Source organism: Eleginops maclovinus, chromosome 19 (assembly GCF_036324505.1).
Source record: "Eleginops maclovinus isolate JMC-PN-2008 ecotype Puerto Natales chromosome 19, JC_Emac_rtc_rv5, whole genome shotgun sequence".
Classification (NCBI taxonomy): domain Eukaryota; kingdom Metazoa; phylum Chordata; class Actinopteri; order Perciformes; family Eleginopidae; genus Eleginops; species Eleginops maclovinus.
The window spans coordinates 8163258-8185621 of record NC_086367.1 but is presented as its reverse complement, the minus strand read 5'-3'; the positions used below and the strand labels follow the sequence as shown (position 1 = coordinate 8185621).

Genomic DNA, 22364 nt, shown 5'->3' with positions numbered 1-22364 from the left:
CTGTCCAATCACAGAAGGCGTTGTTAGATGTTGATTGGTCAAACAAACATGGTAGCCTGCTTGTGCTGCACACTGTACGAAGGTTGTTTATTATTTTGAAAGGTTGCGATGCAAATACTGTAAAAATGCTCAGCCTGACAATAAGGGAGGTTAGTACGACTATTCTTTGTTCTCCATGTCTGTTCAGAGCATGTTACAGTTAATTATATCTTGGTCGTTGTGTACTGTTAAATCAAACCAGCCTGAAGTGAAACAGTGTAAAGTGTATGACCCTTGGCTTTATAAATGCCTACACATATTGTTGATCCTTACAACATTTTATGATTGTATTAACGTAAGAATGTATATTTACCTGTCGTGATTCTATAAAGTAGGTCAAGTTATATCTTTATGTCCAGCCCAGAACTGAAAAGTGTCTTTCAGAGTGTTCAATGTGAGGCTTTTCAAATGAATAAATATTTGGTAACTTCATATACCTTTTTTGTAAATCTTAATTTGAAAAGGAATTTGGGACACCTGTATAGATTGTAGCTAAAATGTGCTTTTCCTAATCTAACAAGCAAAGTGTTTATTCTTTAAATGGTAAATTGAGTCAAATTAACAAGTCATATTCCATTACTTGTTTTTCCTCATTGTTCTCCAGGTGTCTTTGGCGCTCAGGGAGGGAAGAATCTCCCCAACAGAGCTTTGTAAGAAGTGTCTGAACCGCATTAAGAAAACACAACATCTTAATGCTTACATCACTGTGACGGAGGAGTTGGCGCTGAAGCAGGCTCAAGAAGCAGAAACTAGACTGCTGCAAGGTGTGGAAACCTGAGCATGCATTTATATACATTCTTAGTAAAGACATTGGTGTTACTGATCTTGTTTTTCCTTCAGGTGCCCCCAGAGGTCCTCTGGATGGAATTCCCTTTGCAGTCAAGGATAACTTCTGCACGGAAAATATCAAGACTACATGTGCATCCAGGATGCTTAAAGGTCTGTGCATCCTAACTTTCTGCATGCTGCATACTGCACACTACAGTATATTCTTAATAAAATGTACTGAATACCAACTACTAAATTAACAAGTATTGGTATTATTTAACCAGCAGCCTATTCACACTGTAGTATACTCAGGTGGATCTGTCACATCTCCAATAATATTGCACCAAACTTTCAAACAGGTGTTATAAAGATAAGAAAATGACAACAATCTGGGAATCTAAATGGTTAGTATTGTGTAAAACATTTCAAAATGTAATGAAGTGACATTTTAACAGCTACAGTATTAGCCTTGCTCAAAATATCACATGACTGATGGCCAGCCCTGTGCACCCAGACACAATGCATTGTGCTCTTGAGTATGTGCAGTAGGGTATGTTCTCATACCCATACATTCTTGCTTGTATAGTATACATAAACACACTACAGACCTGATTTGACTTATTACAAGTTTGGATATTATAATAGCTTGATTTTATAGAAGCCTATTTTCTCCCAAAAATAACATTATGTTACTTGTGCTTCAGACTACAGTCCACCCTTCAATGCCACAGTGGTCCAGAAGCTTTTGGACCAAGGGGCTGTCCTCATGGGGAAAGTCAACATGGATGAGTTTGCTATGGGGTAAGGTCATTGTTATCAATGTCACAATAGCCGAGTATGCAGTATTGGATATCTCCAAATCCCATTTTATTTTATAAATAGCTTGATCAAGTTGCTTTACGGATTTTTACACATACAGAAAGAGAAATGTTTTGATAACTGGTCTGCAGTTTTCCTATGTATTTATCGATTGGTTTCTTTGCTTAAAGTGCGGGCAGTACTGACGGGGCTTTCGGTCCGGTGAGGAACCCTTGGAGCTATGCTGCGTCCTACAGAGAGCAGACAGGGGCAATGCCAGACTCTGACTGGGTCATCACTGGAGGAAGTTCAGGAGGAAGTGCTGCAGCTGTGGCCTCACTCACCAGCTACCTGTGAGGGAACATATTCACAGGTTTCATAACTGTTACCAAGAAAACAAATTAAACAACTGAATGCAAAAGTAAAGATTTGATTCAATGTTTAAAAAAAATACTTTTACTGTACAGGGCCTTGGGTTCAGACACAGGTGGTTCTACTCGTAACCCTGGGGCACTGTGTGGTGTTGTAGCCCTGAAGCCCACCTATGGTCTGCTGTCCAGACATGGTCTCATCCCACTGGTCAACTCCATGGACGTCCCCGGTATCGTCACTCGCAGTGTGAGCGACGCAGCTATCGTCTTAGGTAGGAATCTTTTAATGAACGTCATTCAGGCCTACATAAAAACATGTATTGCTCTTAAAGATGGTGATTCCAGAATGTCACTTCCCTAATATGTGACATTGCAAAAAAAACAATATAGCACCTAATTTGTCATACTGCGATCTAATGATTACCTAACATTGGTTTTACTATGTCACACAGGAATCCTTGAAGGCCTTGATATTAAAGACTCAACAACAATTCCTGCCCCCTCATCCCTGACAGAGCTACCAGAACAATTTGATGTCAAAAACATCTGTGTCGGCATTCCTAAGGTGAGTTTAACTTCATATTAAAATCATCTTTTCCTTAGAATTAACTTGAATAGTCAAAGACCAAGAGGTAAGCTATGCGTCCATGACCTGTACTTGAAGTTTATGTGTCTTATCAGCATGTCAGCATTGTCATTAAGATACATACTTTGAACAGTATGTGCAGCTAAGGATATTTCTATGTGTTTGAAAAATATCCTTAAACACAAATGCATGGATTTTCTAAAGCCGCTTTTCCTTCCTGTCTCTTTGTGTTGTATGTCAGGAGTACCATGCCCCGGGGCTGTCTGAGGAGACTGTAGCACAGTGGAGTCGTGTTGCTGACATGTTTGAGAAGGCGGGGGCACGGGTAAAGCAAGTATCTCTCCCCCACACCCAGTACTCCATTGTGTGCTACCACGTCCTGTGTACCACTGAGGTGGCGTCTAACATGGCCCGCTTCGACGGCCTAGAATACGGTATGAACCCGTGTACATTATATTAATAAAGGTTCATTGTGCCCCAGTGCTTGGTGATATGGCTTATAAATCATATCTCAACATTTTAAGGATTTGCTTCAATATCTTTTTATTTTCAGTTTGATTGAACCCTTCGATTCTTTTAAACATTAAGTGGGATAGTAAACTGATCTAAACTCTCTGAAGTAATGTTCTGTCAATATGGAAATTCACTCTTTGTTATTAAGACTAGATATAACACACAATTCTATTAATTTTTTCTCTGAAGTACTGCAGAGATATGTTATTAATTTAATCACATTTATTTGTATTCCTTTCCGTTTTTTGATTCATTTTATTAATTATATAAAATGTACTGACTGATTTGTAAAATTTATGTAAAATGTCCTATTTTCTTCATTGAAAGGTTGCTTTTATTTTTGAAATCAGAAAACCAAAGTCTCTTTAAAGATAAAGTGACAATTAATATTTTTTCTAATTTAGTAATTTACGCAATACTTCTATTACATTTAATAAATCACCCTCCCTTGTGAGGACCATTTCACATTAGTTGCCACATAACTTTCAAATTACACAGGGAATCTCTTTGATTATCTAACATAAAACAAATTGCTTCCCTTCAGGTCATCGCAGTGAGGTGGATAGCTCGACAGAGGCCATGTATGCCTCAAGCCGACATGAGGGCTTCAATGATGTAGTGAGAGGAAGGATACTGTCTGGGAACTATTTCCTCCTCAAACAGTAAGACTTGCACCTTATTACTTCTTCTTTTGTCGTTGACCTCTTTAACTTATTGTATGGTGGGACGTAATGTTTCTGAAACATTAACAAATAACTGTCTGCATCCTCTCTCCCATTTTGCCAGGAATTACGAGCATTACTTCCTAAAGGCTCAGCAAGTGCGGCGGCTGATTGCAGAAGACTTTAAGCATGTCTTCAGCTCAGGTGTCGACGTGCTGCTGACGCCCACTACTCTGACTGATGCAGCTCGCTACTCCGACTTCACACAGGAAGACAACCGCACACGCAGCACCCAGGAAGACGTCTTTACCCAGCCTGTCAACATGGCAGGTACGCAGCAAGGCCTTCAGGAGGAACGTATAGGAAGTGTAGGAGGATGCATTCAAAGATACTCCCACACAACAAAAAACGTTTTTTCTCCCCAAAATATACTTCAGTTTAGTTCATCTCATAAATTAATAATCACCAATGTGGTGGTGAAGTTCAAAGGGGCCCTGTTGTGCTTTTATTTGTATTGGGGGGTTTCCTCTTTGGTGTTTCCACTCTCCTGTAGGGAGTTATATAGGTTGTTGTGCATGTAAATGGTTTGTAAAGGCTAAGCTCCCCTCCTGACTAAGAAGACTCCTTTGTTCGTTCCGCAACATAGTGACATCACTATGTAATTATTGCGCTTCTATTGACTAGTGCTCCAAGGCATTGTACGTGATAGGCTAAGGTGCTGGACATCTTTAGGCGATTGACCAATCACAACAGAGCCAGCCACCTAACCAATCAGAGCAGACTGGGCTCTGGTTTCAGACTGAGGGTAAAAAGAGGTCCTGCAGCAGAGGCAGTATGAGGAAAACAAAGAGCTTTTTGAACATTAAAGCATCGTGTCACAGTACAGGCACAAATACAAATATGAACCTGAAAATGAGCAGAATAGTGTCCCTTTTAAAAGGGCAAAGGAGTATTGCACTTCTTTCTTTACTTTGTTATGCTCTTAAACTAAAGGTAAACACACGAGTATTTCAGCTCAGACTAAATTGTACCTGAGAGCTTTAAAGGAGTGAGTTTAAATTCTGTTTTGCCTTGTATCACTCTCCAAACTAACATCTTTCTCCATAACAGGTCTCCCTGCTGTTTCTGTGCCTACTGCTTTATCAAGACGGGGCCTTCCCATTGGTTTACAGCTCATAGGCCCCGCCCTCCAAGACCGGAAGCTGCTTAGTGTGGCCCAATGGATGGAGCAGAGTGTTGGGTTTCCCTCCATCAGTGACTATGGAGACTCCAGCAAGAGCAGGAATGATACTGAAAAGTCCAAAAGAGAGCGGACTTCAGCTTTATGAAGAGAACTGTGGACTTAAAGTGTAACTTTTACGAACATTCTCCACACATAAGATGCCTTTTTGGGACATTTTCGATGGAGTTTCAACCATCATAAAAAACATTTACAACAAAGCTTACAATCACTGTTTTACATCATGCGTCATATTTTAAGTGCAGGGACGTTGTGTTCAATCTGCTTTGTTTGTTTATCTAAAGGTGGCTATTTAAGATATGCAGGATGCATTTATTGATAAAGGGGTACTTATTATATTTCACTTTACTTTGTTTTATGACCAAATACCTTCTAAACTACTTACACTCCCATTAGTCTAAACTGTTCTCTTTGTTTAGAGCAGATAAGCAAATGATTAACATGGTAAACATTATCAATCCTGTATCACCATATTCTCAGACTATAAGATTATTTCATGAACAATAATATATCAAAAATCTTGTGTTATTTTGGTTTCGGTCAATTTGTCCGCTCTTGATTTGATTGATTTATACAATATTCCCAATGCTTGAAAGATATTATCATAATATTTTTTAGACACCTCCTTTGATGTACTACTGTCAAATAAACATGACAACACATCTAATGCTCAGACGTCTGGCAAAATATGTATCACAATTACAGACCACGTCTCAAATGTCCCTCCTTCTGCCACTGAAGGACCAAATTAAAGTGAGAAAATAGAATGAAAAGTTGGAAACAAAAGTATCATTAATTATGTATATACAACAGCTCGAGTTGCAATTAAAATGACATAATGGGGAGCTGAATTTAAGGAACTTATTATTAATAATTTCCATTTATTCTCAAAAAGCAGATGCCTGGCAGTGGCACTAATATTCTTCCGCACTTGTCACATTTGTCATATTTTCATATTTGAGGACAATCTTAAACCAAAATTGTATAATCAGGCTCCATGGTGTTCTTCAAGATCTCCAAAACGTTTTCATTGAAGTTTATGTAAAAGGAAATTCAATGTGGCCAATAATACAGGTGAGTTTGGCACCATGGAAACAATCACAGCAATGGAATGCACACACATTTCTTTAGTTTGGGATAATTTTAGACTAGGTACACCATTCCTTAATCTTGATATAGTGCCCAGGGATCCCCACATCCTACCTTACTGTGCTTCAATTATCATGCAGAAATGAGACATGCTAAGTTTAGAACAAAACCTGTTCCACATCAGTTGAACAGAGGACAACTTAGCCTGAGAACACGTATATTTAGGACTTTAGTCAGCTACAGCAGGCCACATTAAGACAATTAAGAATAGGATTAAGAGACTAGATACAGCGTGTTCCCATGATTCTGCAGGTGCAATTAGGAGCCTTATCTCTGGTAAATGTCTTTATCTGAGTGGTGTGACTTTTTGGGACTCCACCTATACACATTGCTATAAGTGAGGAATGCGCCAGGCTTACTGTTACACTCTGCTTCTAGGCTTGATGCTTATCGCCTAGCAGGATCCGAAAAGATGAAACTATGGAACGTTGGTACAGATTTGAGGATCCGTTTAATTTCACATTGCTCCTTTGTAGCAATGAAAGTCAAACCACTCTTGGAGTAATTCTGGAGTATGGAGGAAAAGTTACAGCATGGCTTCTTATCACACTTTAACATGGGGTTCCATATATGAAAATGTGTATAAAACGTAAAGCTTTCAGTCACAATATTCCACACAGAAGAACACGGAGTCCCATGCAGGGCTCCACTGTTTCCTTTGACATTTCACTCTCCGGATGTGCGGATTTGCTGGCTATCCCCTTTTCTACTCTTTCATCCTTGTTCCACCCCTCCCACCTGCCCTGCTCTTTCCTTGGTGTCATATTAATAGGTTACAGTGATGGTTATTGGATTCCCACACACCCACATAGAGGAAATATAAACATGTTTGTATTGAGTTAAGAAGGGGAAGTAGATTTTTATAGAACTTTGTGTCTTTCTTGGAAAACCATGACAGTACTGTCTATTTATGTAAAAACTAGCAGTGTGAGTGTGAGTGTGAGTGTGTGTGTGTGTGTGTGTGTGTGTGTGTGTGTGTGTGTGTGTGTGTGTGTGTGTGTGTGTGTGTGTGTGTGTGTGTGTGTGTGTGTGTGTGTGTGTGTGTTGCCAGGTGAAAGGATCTCCCAAACCCAGAGTTTGGCTCCTTCAGCTTGCTGTACCTTCAACAGATTAAATTGGGGTTGCATTAACTCAGCATGTTTTGTGGATGATGCTTGATTAGATAACGTGATAAACTATTGACCTTTTGCCCAGTGCGTGCTTTGTTTTGAGTCATAGTGGTTAACAACATTAGCCTTATCTAAAATACAGGAATTAGTTTTGTGCATGGAACTGGTAAATGTCTTTATCTGAGACTTATATTCCGCATTCATTCAGTGTGATGATGAATTCCATGATGGCTTTACTGTAAATGTAATAAATGAAAGGATGTTTATAGTTCCATAGATCATGGTTATACAACTTCTGTACGGAAGTGTGATTAATGGAGTTGTTCCTGTTGCTTTGCTGTGCCTCTAGTCTACAAGCTCTATACCTGACTGGCAAGAAATTATTAAGTCGTACAATTTTACATAGTGCCACTGTAATTTAACAATACACTCTCCTTTGTTTATGCTTTGGATCATGCTGTCGTTTGGCATACAGTGGTTTTAAAGAAGACTTATATAAATTCCTTGAAACATAAAAAAAACACCATCAAAGCCAAGAGTTGCTTCGTGTTCCAACCGCTAAGCGTACAGCTTACAGTTTTAAATGATCTTTCTCCCTCTATCTCTCACTACTTGGTATTTTCTGAGATATAAGAATACTACAGAGGAATTCAAATGAGATTTTGTATAGGACTTATTAGCCTGCTTTAAACGAATGCTAGCCAGACCAGTCTACGGCCTTGCTAACAGATCTGTACTAAGGCACAGTGGTGAAGTTGGGTAAACGCTAATGTTAGCATGCTAACATGCTAATAAGGATTCTAACATTCTTAAATTTAGCATATATGCTACTTCATACTCCATTTTTTTATTTTTATTGTAGCGTTCTAGCATTCAAGCGTATGTTTTCAGGGTCCTATATTCCATAATTCAATTTCCTCTTAAGACAGAGTCTTTTCAAAGTTTATGTTCTCAGCCTCGCTTTTTTCCCTAGATCAAATGTTATGTTGACATTTTCAAACTACATCTTATAGCCTTTAATCTGCGACTTTTAACATGTTGCCTCACATTTGCAGAATAGACAGTTTTCCCCGACTTTAGTATACCACGGTGGCTTAATACATTTGAACAATCGAAAGCGCATATGAAATAACCATTCCCTTCAAGCAAGGGTATCTGGTCAGAATACAAAGTAATGGACATACAAAAATGTTGACATGGATGACACCAAATGAAAAGTTTAGGAATCACTAAAGATACTGTATAAATCCAGAATGGTAAATGAATGTGTGTACTAATCTATCATTACATCTGGGAAACCTTTGAACCAATCAGTCCAGATTTTGAAATATACAGTAAAAACAGGGACTGTCCAAAAAAACTTCTTGCACTGATTAATTCAATGTTTCAGTTCTATCTCAGTGGATTTGAATAGGTAGATAAAATGTAATACTAGAAGCTACATAACACCTCCTTAAAGCTCACAGGTGCTGTAAGCCTTCTGGAAAACCACAATGACTGTGCAGTGATATCTGTTTCCAGCACATGATAGTCTTTGACTTATTGATAAGCAAAAAGGTCTGGCCTGTTGTTTTAGACTCCATAGAGGCACTTTGCAGTGACTGCTGAATCAATGTTGAGGGATAAACCTTGCTCTTAAAGTCTGAAGCATTATTGAAATTGTAAAAAACTTGGCGGCCATTTAGTGGCTGGTGTCAAGCCACTTATCAAAGGCAGCTGATGGTCATGGTTTTGAAATGCAGATATCTGGTGGGAAAAGCAAAGAGAAGCGAGAGTGGTTGTACACCTCAGTGATAAGTATCCTTCACCTTTCCCTGATCCCTCTCTCTCTTTTTGTATTTGTTCTGAAGCATTTGCTCCCTGCTCCCTTCTCTACTAGCAAACAAACACAGATGCCTGAACTCGGGTTTCTGGTAGGAGGGAGGAGATGGGTGGAGTGGCTGGAGGAGGGCCTTAAGTGGGTTACACTCTAGTGGTCGAATAAAGGAGAGCTCTTCTCTCAATAACCTGACCGCACTCCAGCGGCATAATGGTTTCACGGCTTCACTGCAGGAATGTGGCCAGTGCTTCATCAGGCCTCTTTTGCTTTGAATTATAAACTGGAGACATAGGGAAAACAGAATGAAGCAATTTACTCATGACAATGTAGGATAATCAAATCCGGAAGAGTTTACATTTCACTCATTTAATGACATTGTCCAAAATGCTCTCACTTAATGACTTACTGGAAACACTCAGTGTGGTTTAAGTCATGGGTAGGCACCTGATAGTGTGCAAGAGAAAGAGATGACAAGGATAACATGATTAATGCCCCTATTTTAGCTTTGGCTGTTTGTTCTCTTCAGATTTCCCACTAGCCCTCACAGAAACATTAACAATGACTTTGCAATAATTCCCAAACAATTCAATTGCACGTATTGGAACAGGCAGGGTAGAGTTCCTAAAATGTCCAGAGAGAATGCTTTGGATCATTTGGGTTCTCACATACAGTTTCGGTTGGTAATCATTTCAGGGTTCCTGTGCATGTTTGGTATGGGCTTGACATGTATGCAAGATGGACAACATCTTGAATAAAAAAAGTGTATGAGGGAAGATACTGAGGTACCTGATGGAGAGGGGGAGGGCAGGCTGAGAGGCAGGCCCATGGAGCAGATAAGATGAGCTGGACAATACAGCCATTGTCATGTGATCACGGTGGGATGCAATTCCCACACAGATCAAGGATGTATGCACAGCAGGGGGAGGGGAAAAGGAGGAAAGGGGGAGCAACAGGTGAATTCCAGCATACTGTCCTTCACATATAGAGAGGCTCTTTGACGACAAAGCCCCTGCACCAGGTGAAAGGAAGCCTGGCTCCTTTGAATTATTCATCCGTCTCAAGTAAATAATTAAGGTTTTACTTGTCTAGTACTCACATCCTCCCTTTGTGTAGTGATATTAATATAGTCAGCTGATTGTATACAAATGTACAAGATCTGGATACATTTGAAATCTGTTGTGCAAACTGAAACATTTTAGTTTTAAGTTATCAAATATTTTTAATGATGTGTGTGCCCAATTGTTCCAGCAAAAGAGGCCACCCCTTAAAACCGCACCTCTCCAAAAATTAACCTATAAAGTTGCAAATGTAGCAGGATTAACAAAATGCGTCACAGTTCACTGATGTCTGTTCTCTGCATACATGCACACAGGGGGCCCTCTTAAGGTGAATACTGGCTACAACTGTTTTCCAAACCCGTTAGAAAGGGTGGAGGTTTGGGAACTCAATGATCCAAAATGCATTATGATGAACCAGGGCAAAATTAACCATTGAAAGCCATCAGGTGAACTTGCCGTTTGAAAACGTTTAGGCCCACCATATTACATTTGTCCAGTACAAAAAGGAACACCGTGGGTTAAAGGTATTATACAAGTAAACAAAAGTGAATCGCAAGTAAGGACAGCTAGTCTTTCAAGATTACACCCGATATAGCAACACAGCCCTAGAAAGCCTTGACATTAAGAAATGCAGTGCCAAATTGTTTGAGACCCAGTAGGCCTATTAGACTAAAAAAAAAAAAAAAAGTTCCTCATCAGCACTGAGACATTACATTCCACTCAGATTAGGTCCTTTTAAGAGTATACAGCCGATCCGGATAACCCCAAAGTGCAATTGATACACTAGAGTCCAAGTGGACATATTCTGCGTGGCTAGGAACAGTTCCACTCCACAAATGCAGATAGATAACTGAATTATATTTGCTATTAAAAAAACAATACGAATAATACCCGCAGCAAAGGAATAAATTGATCAATCTGTTCACTTACAATTCAAAGCTTTATTGGACTTACAAAATGTAACAGCCTAAAACATTTATCATACATATTTCCCGTAATTTGCAATACAAAAGTTTACAATCACTTTAGGGCCATCGGAGCCAGGAATCATAAACATGATTTTTCAAAGAGTGCAGGGGGCATACAAACTTCCCAATACCATTATTTCCCGAAGACGAGATTTCTTTATACAGTCCCAAGAAAACATTACACCGCGTTCCCGGTTGGTGCGTAAAAGTATAACGGAGAGTTAAACAAACTCCAAAAAGGTGACAGAAAAGTATTTGAATCCAAAATATGTTCAAGGGACCTGCTCTTGGGAGACCGTTGAATGCCCAGTCCAGCCATCATGGCAGTGTGAAGAGCTACATCAGCCTGGCCCTTAAGACCTCCCGAAGAGGACAGAGGCGGCCACAGCCAGCGGCAGCAGCAGCGCGAAGGCGTCGGTCCTCACGCAGTCGTTGTTGAGGCTCGTGTTCCCGCTGATGGTGGTGGTGGGCTCCATTGTAGTATAATTGCTCATCGTGGAGTTCTGAGCCTGTACCACCTGCCAAAAACAAGATCACGTCAGCTACTTTCCTTATCTTAACTAGGCTAAATTGAGGCAGAGCAAACGCAACTAAGTATTCCTCTGTGTGCACAAAGGGAAAAATACAACCTCCAATAACACACACACATTTATATATAAAAACAAAAAAGGTGATAACGCTCTTCGGATAGGGTAAGGTCGTGATTTTAAGTTGAAGTGGGAAATTATGTCAAGCATAAACAGACACAAAAAAAGATTAGTTTAAATTAAATGTTACCATTTCTACTAGAATAGGCCTATTCCCTGAAGTGTGCACTCGTATTATACGAGAACGTAGTTTAAGAAAAACAATCTGTGAGAGCTTGCCAAGACGCCGAAGAAGAAACTGAGGATGTTCACAATTTCTTTGTTTTTGAAAACTAAAGTAATATCTCGTTGCAAATCAGAACAAAAAAGAAATTAGGAACAAAACTAACCTGTGTTGAGATGAGATGGAGAGACAGCAGGAGAGCTCCAATGAAAGCTAGACACATCTTGTTCATCTTGCTGTGGCGTGTGAGTAAAGGCTGGCTCGCCACTACGATCAGCTCCTTTGGTAAATGAAGGGATGAATGAAAGAGGAGATGCAGCCGCGTGCTTTATACCCCCGCTGACGACGTCATAAGCCACTCCTACCACCTGCTGCATACGTTTTTTCAACATTGACTATACAGTTTTAGTTTCTCACTTAAACCACTGGATGGCAGTGAAAGCTAAAATTGGCCAGCACTCTACAGATCGCAATCTCGTGCACTTCCGGTTAAACATACTATCAAAGTAAAATAACTCAAACGGATCTGTATAATCACAGTATCGATAAGCCCAAGTACAGTAACGGAAAAATGTTCCTATTAATATGAATATTAACATGTAGTTTCCTACATAGAAACACTTCATATTAAAACCATTCCATAATGTTTATTCAATTCCAGCGACCGCCCGTTCAACGTAGGTACTGTTGAGCCAACTGGGATTCCGTAGTTGTCCTCGCTTCAATTTCTTCCGTAAGAAACACAGCATTGGACGAAGGACGGAATATGACAACACGATAACTGCATAAACTAAACTGTCACAACTGATAAACGCTAGTTATAACTTTGTGTTTTCGCTTGGCCACAGAGCTACCTTGCCTCTCCATGCTGCTGTGCCGGGTTTCGGCAGTAAGCCAGAACCTATATAGATGGGGACGGAGGTCACTCCGGGGAGGCGGCCTCCTCCACCGGGCTCTCTCCTTCAGCTCCAGCCGCTGTCATGCAGTCAGTTCAGGGGACGGCAGCGCTCAGCCCGCAGAGACAGGCTCTTCTCAGGGACTTTACCGGGACACAGTGCTCCTTCCCCGGACTGACTTCCCAATGAAACTTACCGGACAGAAGCTGCTGAAAAGAGAGCTCGAGATTCAGCAGGTACAACCACCACTAAAAAAAAGTCTCAAAATCCTCTACACTACTTAGGGTTCGCTACTATCCCTCTCTGCATGCATTTGGACAACTAATGTTTTGTGCTGTTTCAGGTAGCTCTATTTGAATGAGGTTTAGTTTTTTTTCACGTGAAATATGTATACTCTATACTTTTGCAGGAGTGTGGATTTGCAGATTTGTACTCCTGGCAAAGAGACAGGAAGGCCAAGAAGGAGTTCTGCCTTCATGATGGACCCCCATATGCCAATGGAGACCCTCATGTAGGACATGCCCTCAATAAGGTGATAACTCATGTCATATTTGACTTATTTCCAACTGTTATGGTGCAAAAATATAATTAATTACCTATTATTTTACTATGTAGTTGCTGTTGTGGCAACGACGTGCTCAAACACTGCCCAAATAATAATTCATTTCACTTTGTTGTTTTGGTTAAGATCCTGAAAGATATCAGAAACCGTTTTGAGATGCTGAGGGGCCGTCAGGTCCACTACATCCCAGGATGGGACTGCCATGGCCTGCCCATCGAGCTAAAGGCTCTGGGGGAGTTAGGGACCAGCGGCCTGGGCCCCCTGCAGATTAGACAGAAAGGTAAAGGTGGACAGAAAGCCGGATGACTGTTGTTGGGTCTGCAGCTGCTGTAATGCTTCTATCTTCCCTAGCTCGAGAGTTTGCAGAGGGGGCCATAGCTCGTCAGAAGTCTGCTTTCCAGCGCTGGGGGGTGATGGCTGACTGGGACCAATGCTACTATACGTATGACGGGGCCTATGAGGCTGCTCAGCTGAAGGTCTTCCAGGAGATGCACAGCAAGGTGGGCAAAAACTATAAAAAGCAACACAGAAATACTGTGTGATATTTAAATGTTTCTCCTCTCAGTTTAATTATTATCTCTTTGTTGATCTTTAGGGGTTCATCTACCAGGATTATAAACCTGTCTTCTGGTCTCCTTCAACAAGGTACGGAGTTAACATGCATGTGCAGAGGTTGCTTCATGTATTTGATGCTAGATCAACATACAATATCTAAGTTGTTGCTGTAACCCTGTGTCTGTGCCTCTCTAGGACGGCCCTGGCAGAGGCAGAGCTGGAGTACAACCCCGAGCATGTGAGCAGATCCATATATACCATGTTCCCCCTGAGCACACTGCCACCTGGGATAGCCTCAGAAGGTAACACATACACACATACACACACACACACACACACACACACACACACACACACACACACACACACACACACACACACACACACACACACACACACACACAGGTAGTTCTGCCTTTTCAAGATATTATTCTTTTGACTCGGTAAGAACTCTCTTGATAATTTGGGATTCGTGTTTTCTGGCAGGTTTGGAAAGTGTTTCTGTGTTGGTGTGGACCACCCAGCCTTGGACCATTCCTGCTAATCAGGCCGTGTGCTACATGCCCAACGCCAAGTAAGCACCTCAAAATGACTGTCTCTTTTGTCTCGTTCTAGTTGGTTGTCCTGTCTTTCCGTAGAGATGCAACTATCATTATTCATATGTTTCACTCATTTTTCTTTGTGCATTGGTTCATGTATCTGCTTAGTCATGATATTGCACCACCCATACTAAAGTGCCTTGTTTTCTTTGTGCAGGTACTCTGTGGTGAAGAGGGCGGACAGCTCTCAGCTGCTGCTGGTGGCCACAGAGTGCACAGCCAGCATGGCAGCACTGCTGGACACAGAGCTGGAGAGTGTAGGCACTTCACAGGTAGTACTGACACACACACACACACACACACACACACACACACACACACACACACACTCACATGCACAAACATAACAATGCTGACGTCCCCTGTCCTTTTGTTCCAAGGCTCCCAGCTTGAGGGTGGGATCTGCAAGCATCCCACAATTCCTGACAAGGAAGTGCCCCTACTGCCGGCCAATCATGTGACCATGGCAAAAGGAACCGGATTGGTCCACACAGCACCAGCTCACGGCATGGATGATTACAGTGTGGCCTCACAGTTTAAACTGTCTGTGGTACGTTTTATTTTTACATTTGCAAATGGAGAAAAGCTGGACTTCACACCAACCGTTTAAGTATTTCATGAAGGAAAACAAAGTGAAAGATGGCTGAAATGAAGCTGTTACTTGCTTTGTGTGACTGTGTGTATGTTTTCCCTCCACTTAAGGAATGTATGGTGGATGAGGATGGTAAGTTCACGGAGCTTGCCGGCCCCGAGCTGCAGAATCTGACTGTGATGACAGAAGGCACGGACAAAGGTACAGCAGTATATGTGAAAACTTGACACACTATGTTTACTTAGTCCACGTGGATTTGTTCTTGCATGTGTTTTCACTAATTTGTCTGTTTTTTTTCTCCTTTCATGTTGTGTGTGTGTTAGTGATTACAATGCTGAAGGAGTGTGGGGCTCTGGTGAAGGAGGAGAAGTGTGTCCACAGTTACCCGTACGACTGGAGGACGAAGCAGCCCGTGGTCATCAGGCCCAGCAAACAGTGGTTCATCAATACGGCGTCACTCAAAGACAAGGCCAAGGTAAAGCCGGAAGACATGTCACCATCAGAATAAAATCCCTCCCTGGTGCACAAAACGCAAAGCATTGTGCTCTTCAGGAAGAGATCCTGTTACAGTTTGTTCCTAAGAAAGACATTCCTGTGTGTTTGTGTGTGTGTGTGTGTGTAGGAGGCACTGCAGAAGGTGCGTGTTTTGCCAGAGTCGGCAAGGGGCAGCCTGCTGACCATGCTGGACAGACGGACGTACTGGTGCATCTCCAGACAGAGGAGCTGGGGCGTCCCCATCCCCGTCTTCTACCACAAAGAGACCGGAGAGGCTCTGATCAACAAGTGAGCAGAAACACGACACACATGCGGACTGACTGGCTCGTGCACATGCCTGGATACACACACACATACCGCATGCACACTCACATTTCAACACATGGTCATTTTTACCTCGTAAAACACACACAATGTTGTTTTTAAATATTGCTTTTGGGTATTTTATTTCCAATTTGGTTTTGTATTGCTATAGTTGTCACAAATTAAAGTCATCTTGAAATGTTTTTGTTTCCGGTTAAACCATCCAAAGCACGAACTTTTGTTAAAAAGTCGTAGCTGTATTATTATTATTATTTACAAGAGAACATTCCTTCTATCTGTGCAGACACACAGTGACCCATATAGCTCAGCTCTTCAAAGAAAAGGGCAGCGACTGTTGGTGGGAGCTTCCTGTTGAGACTTTACTGCCAAAGGAGGTGCTCAAGAAGGTGTGTGTGTGTATGTGTGTGAGGTTGAAATACAGTGAGGACCGAGCTGTGATAAATAAGCCTCAGTAATACATCAAATGAGATCCTTCTTTAATATGATCCCAAGTAATTATTCATGGTATTTTAAAGGCTTTTTGTCAAGAGTAGAAAGGAGAGCTGTTTGGAATCAATGCAGTCAAATGTATTTTTAGCCGCCACTCTACTGTCTGCTGAAGAAATTAAGAGACCACTTCAGCATTATCATTTTCTCTTGTTGTATTATTTATAGGTTTGTCTTTGAGTTAAATATATATATATATATATTTATTGTATTCTGTAAGTAAACTACTGACAACATTTCTCTATGTTGGAATTCAACAGACACTGGAATGGCTCTCATACATGTAGAGATTGAGATTCAAGAAAAATGTGGAGTGGTCTCTTAATTTTTTCCGGAGTTGTATTATCAACAAAAGAAGACTCTCACTCAGCATCACCTTTTGCATTTGACTTTGGATTTTTTCCTACAAATGAAATGCTGAAATCAATAACAAATAACATGACCACAAGTAAACCAGAGCTCAAAGCATCTTAAAAAGCCTGCTTTTTTTTGGGGGGGGGGGGGGATAAATGCATCAATTATTAATATTATCACAAGTGTTCTGTAGGTGAGCAATGAATCTCCTTTTATTCACTACCTTTTCCCTGTGTTTCCATCAGAGTAAAGCAGGTCCAGTGACTGACTACGTTCGTGGAGAAGACGTCCTGGATATCTGGTTCGACAGCGGAGCGTCATGGGCTGCAGTACTAGAAGGTACATCTAAATCTGTCCTGCATGTTCAAAAAGCCTGCTAAATACTTGAATACTAACAATGATATTGTACACCTATGTGATAATGTTGCTCCTTCATCCTTTTTTGTAAGAGTCATCAGGGTGGATTTAAGGGTGGCAGCAAAAATGACTTTAATGGACTCAGCTGTCATTAGTGTGAGTGTAGAGAAAGCTACTTACATTGTCTTTACACAGTCCGCTGCTTAAGCTGCTTTAGAAAGTGGACTGTAAGCAGAAGAAGCAGAGACATGGATTAGAAGACAGTGCAGCCTCAGCACACACCGGTCACCAAGCTACGGAACATCAGTATAACAGCAGAAAATGAAGATGAGATATTACCTAAACTTAATCTCGCACCAAGTTTTCAAATCATACATACACAGATGTGCCAGTATGTATGGAATCCCTCAGAGGCAAGTGAGAAAGAAAATTCTGGTGGTTTAATTGTAAACTTTTGTCATTGAAATGGTAGTAGTGCACTGCTGCCTCCTGTGGCTGAAATGAGTATAACACAAATACACACTTTTATTACAAAATAAATCAAACATTTGCTTTCCAACATTTTTTAGGAAAATTAGTGCAAATGTTATTTCTCTCTTGCCTCTAGGAGATTCCATAAGTATGGGAAATGAAATGAATTCGTTTTTTTTTTATCTACAGCAGAAACGGTTCAACTCGGCAAGTGTTTTTAAGGACCCATAACATATTTCTGAAAATGATTGAGATGAGGAGGTCCTTTTTCTGTCTTTGTAAATTAATACGAGACAGAATGACTCCTTAATAACCTTTTCAAAATTGTCTGGTTGTGTTGTGATTTCCAGAGGAGACGGAGGGAGACACAGAGGAGCCTGAGTCCCGTCTCAGCTGGCTCCCTGCTCAGCTTCGCAAACCTCTGGTCACAGGTTACACAACCCTCCACCTACAGGCCTGCAGCGCCTCCATCTGCCCATGTGTCCTTTACCTCCCTGTCTTTGTTTCTCTGGGGCTGAGATTGCTTGTGCCTGTCAGTTAAGACAACTCTGGTACCTTAAAACTGAAAAAGGACATTTGGTCCAATTCGATTAATACTCTTCATTGAGCATCTGAATATGCTGTGAGGAGTATTTATGGATTCCACACATGGAAGTGTGGACAGCATGAATCTCCACTGCTCCTTTCTTTCTCTTTGGGAGCTTGTTTCTTTTTCCAGGAATGGCCCAAACTCCGCACTGTGTTTTTTATGTGGATTCCTTCAGGATAAGAATGGCCGTTTGCCCAAAGTCTGCCTGTGATGCCATGGCTGCAACACCTGTCTGTCAGATAACTGTTTAGATATGAAGTCTTGAGTAAAAGAAACAAAAAGGGGTAGTTTGGGGGCGTTATGGACATGGCATGTTTCTCTAGTCTTCAGCAACAGTCTCCTTAAAGTGCTTCCCCCCCCACTAATACTGGCTGTTCTCCTTTCCCTTTCTTAGACATTTCTCTCCTCTGGGACAACACTTACTGTTTCATTTTTGCAAGTAGAGCCGATAACAGATTAATTTTCTCTTGCAGAGACGGACTCCAGGGCAGATGTGTATGTGGAGGGGAAGGACCAGATAGGAGGATGGTTTCAGTCCTCGCTGCTCACCAGCGTGGCCGTCAGGAACAAGGCTCCTTACAAGTGAGTGTCCCATCCTGTCCCTGTGCTGTGAGCCGTGTCTAAATCACTCTGAATGTGTCAGATACATAAAAAATTTACTGAAATGTATACAATTACTTTTTTCTAATGTGGATAAATGCTGAAGAAAGTTAAATTGAGGCCGCTGAGGTTGAGTTCCTGTGGCTTTTGACTCTAAACACAAAAATACCTGCTTTCACAGAAGCCAATACAATAGTTATACAACTAATGACTAATGAACTGTAAAATATGCAGCAACGCCTTTTAAACCACAATTAAATTCAAATTAAACATGGAAATACTCATTTAAAGCATCTCCAAAAATGTGCTATACCAGTAAGAATAGCCAAAAATCACATTTCCAAAATGTCTTTTATTCCCAAGTTCAAAATGTTGATTTACACTAAGTGAAATAAATACTATATTATAACTTAGCTAGCTAATAAAAGTGTGTGTGTGTGTGTGTGTGTGTGTAGGTCTCTGGTGGTCCATGGCTTTGCTGTCAATGAGAAAGGAGACAAGATGTCCAAGTCTCTGGGAAACGTAGTGGATCCTGATACAGTCATTAATGGAGGGGAGGTAATGGCGGGGGGAGAGATGAAGAGGCCTTAACGAAACCCTGATAATCTGAGTTTCATATCATTGGAACCCCTAATTCATTCATTTAAATAATAAGCCTCTTACGCTTCTTCTCTTGCGTCCCTCCGTTTCCAGGACCCCAGTCTGCCAGCATACGGGGTCGATGTGCTGCGCTGGTGGGTGGCAGAGTCCAACGTCTTCTCCGAGGTGCAGATTGGACCCGCTGCTCTCAACTCAGCCAGAGACAGCATCAACAAGGTACCAGAGTGCGGCATGGACACGGTACAAGTGACTTTACGTTCTATGAATGACACTCAATGCCTTTTCGCCGTTTCCCCCCCAGCTGAGGAACACTCTGAAGTTCCTGCTCGGGAACCTGCAGGGCTTCGACCCCCGCGTGCAGGCGGTGGACCCCAAAGAGATGCACTACATCGACCAGTACATGCTGCACCTGCTGCGCGAGTACAGCATCAAGGTGAGTTCAGGTGTATTGCTTGTTGATCTCAGTCCAAACTGCATCAGCTGCTGATGTGTGTGTGTGTGTGTGTGTGTGTGTGTGTGTGTGTGTGTGTGTGTGTGTGTGTGTGTGTGTGTGTGTGTGTGTGTGTGTGTGTGTGTGTGTGTGTGTGTGTGTGTGTGTGTGTGTGTGTGTGTGTGTGTGTGTGTGTGTGTGTGTGTGTGTGTGTGTGTGTGTGTGTGTGTGTGTGTGCTGTGCAGGTGACGGACGCCTACGCTGAGTTTGATGCTGGCAGGGCCATCCGTGTGCTGCAAGGCTTCATCGCCAGAGAGCTCTCCAGCTTCTATTTCAGCATCATCAAAGACAGGTAAACATGAAAACCACAACTTGTGCTTGTATTGTTTGAACTTCAAAAGATTGGAACTAACCCGTTTATGTATATTTTAAACATCTCTTTGTGCATCTGTGTTCCTCACTGCATCTATACCTTTGTTTCTGGCTCTTTCCTTCAGGTTGTACTGTGATCCCGAGGACTCTTTGGGCAGGAGATCATGTCAGACTGTCCTAGAGGAGATTCTGGATGGTGTGACCCGATCCATCGCTCCCATCCTGCCGCACCTGGCTGAGGAGGTCTATCTGCACGCACCAGGACATGAAGGTAGGAGCCAATCACATCCACGCAGTCTCTGTATAGCTTTTGTGTTTGCTTGCTAACAGTATTCATTAACTGCATTTTTCTGCAGAAGGAGAGACATTATTTAAGAGCGGCTGGATCAAAAGCAGCTCCGTGTGGCGCCGCCCAGGTTTAGAGGAGGCAGTGGAAGGGGCCTGTGCCATTAGGGACTCCTTCCTGTCTTCCATTCCGGGCAAAAACGCTGCTCAGTATGACCTCAGCATCGCCATAGAGCCCGGCCTGCTGTTTGAACTCATGGAGGTCAGCGAAATGTTCTTAGCAAGTCTTTTTCTTCATGCATATAATCATTCTATTTAAAGGGACAGAATACATTAAAACCCCTCCTCTCCCCCCCCCCCCCCCCCCCAGTCTCTGCAAGAGAAACCCAGCTCTACCTCCTCCCAGCTGGCGGAGCTGATGATGGTGGCGCGGGTGAACCTGTGCAGCGTGCTGCCCCGGGACCTGCCCTCAGACGCCCTGCTGAGCAGCGGCACCTTCCTCATCAACCTGGAGGGTGAGCTCATCCACACTTAGCTTCATACATAATTCTGATTCCATGCAGCTGGCTCCACTTTAATGGGATGCATCCCCATTGTTACCTTTATGTGTCAGATCAAAACAAACGACAGCACGTTTTAGTTCTGCGTTTGCGACACTGATTGCTGGAGCTGACTTTTTTAAACAGAAGTTACATGGCGTACTGAACAACGACCTTTTAATGAAATATATTGGAACTATACTTTTTTGTTGAAATAGGAACTATTACAGTAAACTATGGTTTTTAATGACATTTTATCAAATACTATGCTATGGCTTTTTTAATAAAATTATAAATTGTACTAAGAACTTTTTGATGATCTTCTATACTTTGACTTTTTTTTAAAGTGTTACGGCTTACTAGACCATGAATTTTAGGAAATAAAATGCTGTTTTATTTGTGACATTTTTCTGAAATACTATGCTATGACTTGTGAAATAGTATGTTAATAACGTAATGACTATTTTTTTTAAATACATTTTTATTAAGTGTAACATTTTGATTTTTAAAATATTTTTATGCCACCAATGTGTAAAAAACGTGAAGAAGATATGACTTTCCAATATTCTACATGCATTTGTTAATGTATATACGTGTGTGTCCTCTCAGGTGGTGTTATCAGAGAGGACAGTGCCTACAAAATAGCAGCGGTGCCAACCTCTGCCGCCCGCTGCCCTCGATGCCGTCGTTACACTGCCGACTCAGCAGACTGCCTGTGCCCGCGCTGCCAGAACGCCGTCTCACAGGCTCACTGACAGGCCTCTCACCACGACGACCAGCCAACATCCTATTGTCTGTTGTGTTTTCCTGCTTCGGTTGATGTTCCTCGTCTGACAAGGTCTATCAATCGCCAAAGACAACTGACTCCAAATCAGCATCACTCCGCTTTCCTGGTCGCCGTCAGTTATGCGAGGACAGAGGACTGACATCGCTTAAAATCCCTGTGTTTCAGGCTTCACTGCCTTATGCACACACATTTTCCCTGAGCAGCAGGGGAGAACTCTAAAACCAGAATGACGGCCTCGGTCACTCGTCTGCGGCGTGAATGAGCTTTGTTCTTGTACCACAAATCAAAAAGCATGAGAAACGTTTACTATTGTGTACAGTTGGGAATTGGAAGATATTAACATTTATGTTTGGTGTAGGAGGGATGCTAGTCATTTTTTTTTTTATGTGTAAATACATGGAAAAGGAATCCTTCCGATGAGTGTCACTATGTGACATCACGGGAGAATTTGTATCGGGGGGGATAGGTAACGCATCCGTCTGTATAATAAATCTTGTTTCCTGTAAACTTCATCAATGGTGTGGAAGAAAAAATTAATTATAAATAAATGTTTTATCTCTAGACATGAGAGCAATGAAATG

General features: G+C 41.7%; 2 protein-coding genes across 2 annotated transcripts; both read left to right on the top strand.

Annotated features, from left to right (window-relative positions):
• Positions 1–34: 34 nt before the first annotated feature.
• On the top strand, positions 35–5644 carry qrsl1 (glutaminyl-tRNA amidotransferase subunit QRSL1). The gene is made up of 11 exons (XM_063908135.1): positions 35–149; positions 644–803; positions 880–978; positions 1512–1608; positions 1797–1958; positions 2073–2248; positions 2429–2541; positions 2804–2996; positions 3620–3737; positions 3862–4067; positions 4848–5644. Exons 1-11 carry the CDS (start codon positions 126–128, stop codon positions 5063–5065), a joined length of 1566 nt encoding a protein of 521 aa, XP_063764205.1. The 5' UTR covers positions 35–125; the 3' UTR covers positions 5066–5644.
• Positions 5645–12615: 6971 nt separating this feature from the next.
• Positions 12616–22295, top strand: iars2 (isoleucyl-tRNA synthetase 2, mitochondrial). The gene is made up of 24 exons (XM_063908562.1): positions 12616–13022; positions 13196–13318; positions 13475–13628; positions 13700–13848; positions 13944–13993; positions 14099–14205; positions 14390–14477; positions 14660–14767; positions 14875–15052; positions 15205–15295; positions 15418–15569; positions 15717–15877; positions 16197–16299; positions 16999–17092; positions 17932–18012; positions 18644–18752; positions 19226–19328; positions 19464–19586; positions 19672–19803; positions 20046–20152; positions 20298–20443; positions 20529–20719; positions 20828–20972; positions 21606–22295. Exons 1-24 carry the CDS (start codon positions 12756–12758, stop codon positions 21749–21751), a joined length of 3108 nt encoding a protein of 1035 aa, XP_063764632.1. The 5' UTR covers positions 12616–12755; the 3' UTR covers positions 21752–22295.
• Positions 22296–22364: the final 69 nt, after the last annotated feature.